This window comes from Pteropus vampyrus, unplaced genomic scaffold (genome assembly GCF_000151845.1).
Source record: "Pteropus vampyrus isolate Shadow unplaced genomic scaffold, Pvam_2.0 Scaffold126, whole genome shotgun sequence".
NCBI classification, from domain to species: Eukaryota; Metazoa; Chordata; class Mammalia; order Chiroptera; family Pteropodidae; genus Pteropus; species Pteropus vampyrus.
Genome location: NW_011888907.1, coordinates 3,592,216 through 3,603,417, shown reverse-complemented (window position 1 = coordinate 3,603,417; position 11,202 = coordinate 3,592,216). Strand labels below are relative to the sequence as shown.

General features: G+C 47.8%; 1 protein-coding gene across 3 annotated transcripts in view; it reads left to right on the top strand.

Moving 5' to 3' along the window:
- Positions 1–7,507: 7,507 nt before the first annotated feature.
- Positions 7,508–11,202, top strand: part of PGPEP1 (pyroglutamyl-peptidase I) — a 20,792-nt gene continuing 17,097 nt past the window's right edge. For 2 of the 3 annotated variants that reach the window (XM_023534509.1, XM_023534510.1), the window contains exons 1-2: positions 7,534–7,620; positions 9,643–9,695. Coding sequence is in view for 1 of the 3 variants with exons in the window: in XM_011366796.2 (XP_011365098.1) it covers positions 7,587–7,620; positions 9,643–9,695 (87 nt within the window). In the remaining 2 variants the exon portion in view is untranslated. Of the gene's footprint in view, positions 7,621–9,642; positions 9,696–11,202 lie in introns of all 3 variants that reach the window. The other variant, XM_011366796.2, reaches the window with a different exon arrangement.

Below are 11,202 nucleotides of genomic sequence, written 5' to 3'. Positions count from 1 at the left end.
GGACGGGCAACCAATCCACGCTGAGTAGGGCGGGGCCTCAAAGGCACAAGGGGAAGGGCGGGCCGTGTACCCTTAGAATAGTGAGGGGAAGTGCCGTAAAGAGCCGCGGTGAATGCTGCGAAAGGGGGCGGAGCAACGTGAGCCGGAGCGTGAAGCTTTGTGGGTAAGGGCGCATGCGTAGATGAAACCTTCGCTGTTGTGGGCTCCACGCTTTGGGTGCGGTAGGTTATTTGCAGTTTGCAAGTGGAGAAACCGAGGCTACATGGGTTGTCAGGAAGTGCTTCCCGGCCCCTACTATTCTAATCCTCATTATTGTAGTTTATCCTTATCCAAGGCACGTCTTTTGGTAAGTTGGAATCCTGACCGTGCCCCTCTGAGCCTTAATTTGCCGTCCTGTAAAATAGGTGTAATGATAAGTGTCAGCTACAAGATTGCAGTGAGGATGAGACGAGTTAAGCCATGTGAAAGCACATTGGACAGAATCGGGCATATACCAAGCACTTTATCTGTGGATATGCAATAAATATATATTGGGCACATACTGTGTGTCTGCTCTTGGAGAAACAAACCTGACAAAACTGGTCCTCGGGCTTAGGAGCCCATGAGGGAGACAGTTAACAGAATAAATATGCAAATGTATTCGTTTTCTTGGGTTGCTGTAACCAATTGCCACAAACTGGGTGGCTCAAAACAATAGAACTTGATTCAGAAATCTGAAATCAATGTGTGAGCAGGGTTGGTTTCTGAGGGACAGACAGTTCATCCCATCCCATGCCTCTCTCCTGTCTTCTGGTTGCTGGCAATCCTTGTAGACACATCACTCCAATCTCTTTATCTTCACAGTGCTATCTTCTATGTGTCTTTCTAAATCTTTCGCTTATAAGGACACTCTCTTAATAGACCCAAGCTAAATACAGGATAATGATATCTCAAGATCCTTAATTACATCTGCAAAGACCTTATTTTAGATAGGGTCATATTCACAGGTACCAGAGTTTAGAACTTACCCATGTTATGTTAGAACATATCTTTTTAATCAGGGTTACAGTGTGGATTGATCAAATGTGGAACCCATGTAAAGTGCCAGGCATCTGTTACTCCTGAACCAACAGTTGTCTTTCATGTCTTATTTTGGGGTCCTTCCCTCCTGCAGAAGCCAGATCTTGAGATGAGGTCTCAAGGGCACATAGTGTATTTAGGAGGTGACTCTAGAAAGCCCCAAATGGGGGTGGAGATCTGACACTGGGAGGGAAGGATCCCCGCAGGGGGCATCAATGAGTAGGTCATGCAGAAGGCAACTGGGGGAGCGTCCAGCTGGGGACCTCAGGGAGACAGCATAAGAGCTTATGTCTCATTGGGGTCCCATCCAGGGTTAGGGCAGCTGGAAAATTTATTCTCCAAGTCCCATCTATCATCAGCTCAGGGCTGCTCCCAGGGGAGCTGGCAAGATCTGGGCTGTGCGCAGGACGCTGGTAAGCAGCCAAAAGTGATGTGCTAACTGGGTTAGAGGGATTAGGGTGACCAGCCAAGCCTTATTTGTCAAGGGTAAAGGGCACTTGATGTAAACAACGGAAACTGAGCTACAGGAAATGTCTCAGTATTAATATGGTGGTGGAAGTAGGAAGAAAATCTTGTGCTTGTTCACTCCTTTCTGACTTTTCTAGACTTCTCTATGCGTAGAGGCTTTTTCCCTTTGCACAACTGGCAAACTCCTATTTATCTTCGAAAACTGTTTGGGTGACCCCGTGTGGTGGACTCCAGTCACTGCGGTTTTTGTCAGCCCTTTCAACATAGGGGTGACCAATCAGAGTTCTCCATCTCCCTGGCCATAGTAATTGGTCAAAGGAGGAGCACGTGACCAACCACGGCCAATCTCCCTTGAGAGGGATGCTGAGGGCTATGAGGGAGAAGAGCGCTTTCCAAAGGAGGTTGTTTAAAGTGAGATAGTGAAATAATGAGATAGTCCTGTTTAATGAGATAGTGAGATTTACAAGTGCGATGGTAAAAGCCCAGTGGCATCAGGACCCAACATACATAAGAATCCAGCATACGTAAGAGCTGTGCGGTGGACAGGAAGGCATGGTTCGAGCCCCAGGATCCAGCTACATCTGAGACCATTAGGTCTGATGTTCCACTTAAAGGAGCCCAAGAAGTTGTCCTTTATTGCTTAATCCACTTGGAGTTTGGACTCTGTCCTTGGCAATTGTAGGAATCTGCACTAATGCATGGTTGCTCTGTGAACTTCTATTTTCTTTGTTCCGGTTTAAATTGTATATCTAACAGCAGAAACTTAAAGAATGCAGACCAATGTATCTGTCAAATTCACAAAAACACCCTACTCTCCCATTAAAAAAAAAAAAATAGGGACCATCGTAAAACCCAATACTGGCAAGGTTGTGATGAAACCAGTAGACATATATTTCCTTTTAAGTGGGGGAAAAATGGCATCGTGTCTCAAAATCCATAAAAGTGTCATGCCCTTCAACTCAGAAATCCATTTCTGAAAATTTATTCTAAGGTAGTCTTGCAAATAACACTCTATGCCAAGGCCTTGCATAATGTTGCCAATTCTGAAATAGCAGAAACACTCTATGCCAAGGCCTTGCATAATGTTGCCAATTCTGAAATAGCAGAAAGAACATAAAAGTCTGACAGCAGTGGACTGGTTGAGTAAGCTAGGATTCATCCACTAGACAGAATATTTTTCATTCATTAAAAATTATATGTAAATCTTCCCCACACACATACCCTGAGGGTGGGCTGGACTTAGTGACTCCCTTCTAAAGAATAGAGAAATGGGAAAATTGTAAGGTGATAGGTGATAGAGACTTGAGTAGTAGAGGCACCTGGCAGATACCACATGTATTGAGTTGAAGGTGACCCCCTAATGATATGTCCAAGTCCTAATCCCCAGAACTTGTTAATGTGACCTTATTTGGAAAAAGGGTCTTTTCAGATGTACTTAAGGATCTTGAGATGTTATTGTCTGAGATTTAGGATGAAGCCATAGCCCAACTCCTAAGAGAAAGGCAGAAGGATATTTGAGACACACAGAAGATAGAGGAAGAGATTGGGGTGATCTAGCCACTAGCCGAGGAACGCTAGGAGTCCCCAGAAGCTAGAAGAGACAGCAAAAGATCCTCCGCTAGTGCCTTGAGAGGCAATGTGGCCCTGCTGACACTTGATTTTGGACTTTTGGCCTCCTGAACTTGGAGAGAATAAATTTGCGTAGTTTCAAGCCACAAAGTTTGTGGTCATTTGTTATGGCCATACTCATCTCCTGAAACAAGTGATCCAGATTTCATCTCTGAGATAAGTCATGTGGTTATAAGGAATCTTTGATATGATGAGATAAGAAGGGCATCTCACCTCTGTGGTCTTTCTCAAACACCCATGACCGCATTCTAATCATGACAGAAACAGCAGACAGACCAAGCTCGAGGGCATCCTGCATGTCCAGCCAGTTCTTCCCAAGACTTCCAAGGTCACGAACAACAAAGAAAGACCCAAGAGCTGTCCCAGACCAGAGGGGACTAGGAAGATGTGACTAAATTCAACGGGGTTTCCTCTACAGAGTCCTAGAACAGGGAGAGGACATGAATGGAAGAACTGGTGACATCCAGATAACATTAGGAGGTTGGTTAATAACAAGGTACCAGTGTCTATTTCTTAGTTGTGCAAATGCACCTGACAATGCAAGATGTTCACATTCCGGGAAGCTTGCGTAAGGGGTGTAGAGGAGTCTGTGTGCTGGCTTTGCAAGTTTTCTATAGATCAGAATTTATTCCAGTATAAAAAGCTTGCAGCACTCTTTAATCCCTATTTCACAGTTAAGGAAACTGAGGCTTGGAATGGGGAAAGAACTCATCTGAGAGCATGCACCACATGAGGACCTAGGCAGAATTTGAACCCAGGCTAGCTGGCTTTAACTGTCATACTTTTGCCCTCCATTCTCTCCCTAAGAATATTTATACAGATTTTAAAAGGAACAATTCTTTACTAATGAATTTTTTTAAAAAACAACTCTGGGGAATAAGCTGTGGTACCTGAGTCTATCACATTGTAGCAATGCCAGTTTTCTGGTTTTGACAATAGTTTAGTAAGATAAACCATTTCTGGAGAGAGCACAATTAAAGGTTCATGGAAACTGTACTACTTTTTTGTAACTTTGTGTCAGTCTTAAACTTTCCAAAAAAGAAGTTATAAAATTTGAGTAGCGGAAATGATTGAATTGAAAGCAGGGTCTCTAAGAGTTATTTGCACACCCATGTTCAGAGCAGCATTATTCATGGTAGCCAAAAGATGGAAGCAACCCAAGTGCCCCATTGATGGATAGTTGGAGAAGCAAAAGTAGTCCATCCACATGATGAAATATTATGCAGCCTTAAAAAGGAAGGAAATTCTGACACCTGCTACAACCTGGATGAAACTTGAGGTCATTATTCTATGTGAAATAAGCCAATGACGAAAGGACAAATACTATATGATTCTACTTATGTGAGACACCTACAATAGTCAGATTCATAGAGACAAAGTAGAAGAGTGGATTTCAGGGGCTGAGGGAAGGGGATGGGGAGTTAGTGTTTAATGGAAACAGAGTTTCACTTTTGCAAGATGAAAAGAGTTCTGAATATTGGTTACACAACAATGTGAATGAATTTAATACCACTGAATTGTACACTTAAAATAGTAAATTTTATGTTACGTGTATTTTACCACAATTTAAAAAAACTCGTGTTTTTTCAAAAAGAGGGTGTCTGTATTGTATTTATTTCTGAGTAGCCCATGTATATACATGGTGCAAGAAATGTCTTCTCCACCCCCACTTTCACCCGTCTTCCCACATCTGGTTCCCTCCTCAAAGGCCCCATGTTATCAATTTCTTACTCTTCCTTCCTGAGATTTTTGCTGCCTTTGCAAATACCTTTGTGTGTGTCTGTCTTTCTCTTAACATTCGTTTTCCATTCCATAAATGCTTCCACACCAGCTTTTTAAAAAACGCGATAAAATATATATAACATAAAACTTACCACTTAAACAATTTAAAAGTGTACGGTTCAGTGGCATTAAATATATTCACTATGTTATATAACCATCATCTCTTATCTAATTCCAGATTATTTCATCACCCCAAAAGGAAACCCCATCTCCATGAGCAGTCACTCTCCATCCCCCTCCCCCACTCCTGGCAACCACTAATCTTCCTGTCTATGGATTTGCTATTGTGGACATTTCATATGGATGAAATTATACACTATGTGGCCTTTTGTGACTGGCTTCCTTCACTTGGCGTGGTGTTTTCAAGGTTCATATGCATATATCAGAACTTTGTTCTTTTTTTATGGCTAAGTAATTATCCATGGTATGGATGGACCACATTTTGTTTATCCATTCATCCCTTGATGGACATATTTTCATGTTTGGGCTATCGTGAAGTGTCATGAACATTCATGCACAAGTATTTGAACACTTAATACTTTCAATTGTTTTCAGTTTTTACCTAGGCATGGAATTACTGGAGCCTGTGGTAATTATGTTTAACTTCTCAAGTAACTGCCAAACTTTTTTCCACTGCACCTGCACTATTTTATTGCACTTGGGTTTCCAATGTAGCCATCTTGCTTCCACTACGCCCCCGCCCCCAGTCCTCCATCTTCATTCTTGTCCTTTTATCTATCCTACCAAGGGTACTGCATTAATCATTACACTGTTGCAAAACTGATCCTTGAGCACACATCTTGGCAGCTCCAGCCAGGACTTACTGGGCTTTGCTTGTCCTCCCCTAAGGACATACCCATGTGCTCTTGCTCCAAATCCTAACCCCTCCCATATGTGACCTGGAACAAGTGCCTTAGCTGCTCTGGGTCTCAGTTTCCTCACTTGCAAAATTGGATAAGAATAGTCCCTCCCTCCAAGGATTTTGGGAGATTAAAAACGAGAACCCTAGTAATACACTTGAACAGGATCTGTAGGTGGTTTGGGTACTAGTGAACATGAGCCTTTACTCCCAAACGCTCTTGGCAGCAGCATAGGACTCAGTTTCTCTTCCTCAGCGCTGACTCTGTGCATTATCAGTTTCCTCCCTTTATTTCTGGTGCAATTGAAGGAAATGAAACACACACTGACTTAACCTCTCTCCACATCCCAGGCACTTATTACATATTCGAGCTATAAAACCTGATTCTGGGTGAGCTTTTATTCTGTTCTCTTCTCCCAGTTGGTTTGAGTCTCACTCCCACAGCCAGACCAGGCCAGCTCTGAATTGTCTGAATTCTACCTGAAGCTTCCAGAGACCAAAATAGCCACTGAATGTGTGACCTACAGTCTGAGCTTAGAGCTACAGGGCAGTCCAGAGACTTCTGCCTGGGTATTCTAAGGCTCAGGCCAGAGGCAGATGGTCCTTTATCAGCACCCTGGCTAATCAGGTCCCAAGGCTGCTTGGAATGAGATGTCAGTGACCCCAATCCAATGTCCAGCCCTGTTTCAGAGGATGTGGCCAGAAACTTGGCTTAATTTTTCTGGTTGTTTTTGGAGCAATTCTGGCCTCTAATGAATGTTGGTGAGGGACCGACTGTGTGTCAGGCTCATACTGGGTGCAGGGACACCGCTGTAATGGAGACATGCCTTTGGCATGGAAATCTTAACCCCTATGTCAGAGGAAATGGGAAATAAATGAAAAAAGCAGTGCGTACAAAGGAATAATTTCTGAATGTGATCGCTACTATGAAGAGGATGAAATAAGGAAATGAGATGGGGGGGCGGTGCTGGTGGTGGTGATGATTTGAGCCAGGGAGAGTAAGGAGGGCCCCTAGGAGGAGGTGACCTTCCAGCTGAACCCTGGAGGAGAGGAAGCAGCTAGGTTTGTGGTACCTGCAGGGCATGCTCCAGGCAGAGGGAACAAAAGTGCAAAGGCCCTGTGGTGGGACCGTATTAGGCCCTTGGAGAATCACTGATTGAGTGGGGTGAGTGTGGGGAGGTGGAGGAAGGGGAGGGTAAGTTCTCTGAGCCACATCAGCCTCCTTAGCAACATAAGAGCCTGCAGAGAACCTTCTGGCACCACCCAAGTTTTCACATTTTTATTCCGTTCCCCAGATCAACCTCCTTGCCTGAATGCCATTTCTGTAACACCAGGAGGCTCTAGCCGAGTGGCCTTTCGAACTGTGCCTCAGGTTCCTCATCTGTAAAATGGGGTGAATAACGGAGCCTTGAACACAGGAAAGTTAAGGGCCCCAAATAATTCATCACCATAGGCATATAGTAGACACTCAATGAACATTTGTGGAATAAATCACTGGCTCGTCCCCAGTTCCTGACTCACAGAGTTTAGGTGGCCACACCCTACGGGACTGAGGCTGAGGTGGGTACGGAACCGGGAGCCCCCAGCGGAGCTCTGGGGTTGGGGCTGCGTATGCTGCGTCTCCGGCCCGGGGCCGCGCACGCCTAGAGGCCCGGCCGGGGGCGGGGCCGGACTTGGGGGGCGGGGCGGGCGGCGGGACCGGGGCGTGGCCCCGGGCCCGGCGGCTGCGGCTGCGGCGTAGGACTCGCCAGTTCGGACTCGAACGGGTCGAAGGCGCTGCCTGAGCGCCATGGAGCAGCCCCGGAAGGCGGTGGTAGTGACGGGTACGCGCTGATGGCGGCGGCCCGGGCGGGGCGGGGCAGGCGGCTCCAGGGGTTAGCGGGAACGGGAGGGCAGCAGTGGCCCGGGAGGGGGCAGGTGCTGGAAGTCGTGCCAGGTTTGGAAGATGTCATCGCCCGCGGGAGCCCAGCTCGGTCCGCGCGACGTAGAAAGTTGAAGGGGGAGCCCTTGTCGTTCCAGGGTCACGGTCGCGGCTGGCAGGGGCGAGGGGGTCCGGTCGAGTGCCCCGCGCGGAGCAGGCCCCTCTGGCCTTCCTATCCTGGGTGGACACGGGTAGTGACCCTCGGGTACCTGCCTATTCCTTCAGCCTGGCCGCTGGGCTGGACTGGACTCCTCCTTCTCGCCCCTCCCGAGGTCGGGCCTGTCCCCATCCCCGGCCCCAGGGGACAAAGGCCGATTTGCGGGCAGGAAGTGCCCCGGTGACAGATGAACCTTCTGCCAGCCACTGCTCACTGAGCCCTGCGCTAAGCTGGGGCTGCTCCCGCGAGGCAGACCAGCTGAAGCTCGGGGGACGTTGGGTGCCTGGCGCTGTCCCAGTTGTCCCAGGGACAGTCTTGGTCAAAATCTTTTCTGCCCAGGCTGTTTGTGGGTGAGCCCGACCCCCGCTGTCACCAACTCCCCGAAACTAACTGTTTCTCCTCGAAGAGACTCCACCTCGTGGCCACGTGGGCATTAACTTCCGCCGGGCCTGAGGCTTGGGGGGTCATTTTAACACGCCGTTGGGAGGGGCTGGGGTGGGAAATCGGGCTAAGGTTCACACAGGTGTTCTGTGGCCTGGGAGGGTGGGACTGGTCCCGTAATTCCCAGGAAGATAGAAGAAGCCACTCACGTGACTAACAGGTGTGTGTATTTGGGGGAAGGGTCATCCGCCCCTTGCAGCTCTCCTGTAACTAGTTATTTGTTGCTCTAGTGCTAACTATGCAGGCAGCTACCCAACAGGGCATTTTCCTTGTATAAACTCATAAAATGTAAACAATCTCCATTTTGCAGAGGGGGAAACTGAGGCTCACAGAGGTCACCCTGTTTGTGTAAGTGGCTGAGCTGGGACTTCTACTCAGTCCACGCAGAAGAGGGAGGGAGTGGAGAGGTCCTAACTCAAGTTGGTGTGGGGAGGGGGAACCTGATGTTCTAGGGCACAGCATCCCTCCCAGGGCTAGACACCACTTGGGACCCTCGGCCCAGCTGGAGTCACCCACACTTCCAGGGCCGCCTCTCTTGGAGATGCTTGTTTTTTAGACAGGGTGACAGGGTAACGAGAAGAGGGAAGCAAGCTATGGATTCATGGGTCTGGATTTGAATCCCAGCTCTTTCATTTTCTCACTGTGTGACCTTGGGCAGCTGGCTTCACCTCTCTGGGCCTCAGTCTCACTTCTGTAAAATAAGGCCAGGAAACACCCATGCCTAAAAGGGGATGCAGTAAGCTGAATACCACAGTGCATGCAGAACACTTAGCACATTTCCAAGTGACTGTCTTGGTTTGTAAATGGGGCTGGAGTTTGAGCAAGTGGAGAGGAAAGAGATGGGATGGTGTCTGGACAGCGTGGCCTGGGAGACACCACATGCATCCCTTTCAGTGGATGCCATCCTCCATTCAGTGACTCAAGGAGCGCCTACAGCCCCCTTGCATTTCTAGAATGGAGCGAGGCCCCATAGGAAGACAGTGATAAAATAATTATATGCTGGGTCAAAGACATTGGAAAAAGTTGAAAAAGGAGCAAGGCCAGCCTTTGCTGGGGCAAAAGGAGGCCACTGGCCTTTTGCTGTGCATGAGAGTCAGGCGGAGGTGAGGACAAAAAGGACATACAGCTTCTTAAGAGCAGATAAGTGTTCGTAAGGGAGGGGGAAGCTCTGAGGCACCCAATGGGTGTGCCCCAGAACTAGGGATAGGCCCCTAGGGAGCTCCTGCAGCTCCCTGCTCCTTTCTTTCAGGTAGAGCAGCAGCCTGGCTCTGGGCAGGCTAGGAAGGGCCACTCTGCAGTGACGTGATGCTTTTACTGTTTTTTCAGGGTTTGGCCCTTTTGGGGAGCACACCGTGAATGCCAGCTGGATTGCAGTCCAGGTAACTAGGATCCGGAGGGTAGCAATCAGGCTTGGGGTTGGGATCCCCCTGGAAATATTTGGCACCAAAGAAAGGAAGGAATCTACGACAAGAACATCTCCTGCGAAGCTTCCTGCGAAATAATTTCAGTCTGATGTGTGCGTCTTCCCAGATAGCAACTGCTGTAGGTTACATGTGTTGAGCGCTGCTCTGGGCCAAGTGTTTCCTACAGGCCAGCACTCTGAATTTTCCTAGCAGCCCTGCTTGGTTAGGAGCAGTTATTCCTGCACCCACTTTATGGATGAGGAAACTGAAGCTTAGAGAGAGTTATCTGAAGTCACAAAGCCAGAAAACCAGAAGGGCATTGCCTCAGAATTGCCCTATGCCCCAGCCAGGTTGGAAGGGGGCCAGGGTATATAGAGGGGGTGCAGTGACCCTCACTGGCGCCTCCTAGCAGCTGGGATAGGAGAAAGCTGCAGATTGGCGGGGAGTCTTTCCCACTGTCCTGAGCAGGGTGTCAGCCAACAAGCCTTCTATTTTCTTTGTCAGATGGGGCATTTGGATATAGACAGGGGAACAATGGGCAGAGAGAAAGAGAAACATTTTCTCCTTATATAAATCAGATCTGCAGAGACTAGAGCCAAACTCAAGTTAATCGTAGCCCATTAGCTGCTTGATCTAAAGCATTGCCTGATTTCCACTCCAGAGCCCTGAATTTTGAGAAAAATCCAAGTTGAAACTTTGATGGGTCAACCCCTAATTGGGGCCCCCACCTTTTTTATCACCCCCCCTACTCCAGACCTCAAACATTTTGGCCACTTTCCTTTGTTTTTTGTTTGTTTGTTTGTTTGCTTTTTTAAATTTTCACCCCACTTTGCAAGAGGGAGAGAGGGACAGGGTCCCCAGGACCCTGCAGATGAGAGCATGTCCGAGACTTTGCTTGTCACACCCGCTCCCTGGAGCCCCAGACAAAAAAGAAACAGCGTGTTTCTGAAGACGTGTGTGTCTGGCTTTGTGCGAGTTTCAGACCGGAGCCTTCACGGGGCTGAGTGGACACAAAGCCGTGTGTCTGAATTCCTAAGCCCAGACACGATGATCTGCATCTAAATAGGAGAAAAATCAATTAAACAATCTTTGGAAATCCCTTCAAGCTTTGGGACTGGTATGGCGGGGATGGCAGCTTTTCATCCTGCTGCTGGAGGGGAAATACCCCTTCTGTTTTAGTTGGTCATCTCTCCAGAGCTCACCTCTAAAAGACTTTGAATTTTCTTCCTCGAGTTTATGGAACAAGAAAGGATTCTCCACCATTCCCCGGCTAAAAAGATGCCAGCCTGCCCAGATCTGATTGTTTCTTCCTTTTAAAAAACGAGTGGCACAGACATCCTCCGAATGCATGCACTGGTGTAAACTCCGTGGAATTTTATGCACATGCATGTCACCCGCGTCTGAATCAAGATCTAAAACATTCCAGCCCTTTCTCTGTTCTTCCTCATTTCAGTGGCCCTCCCAGCTACACCCCCCCACCACC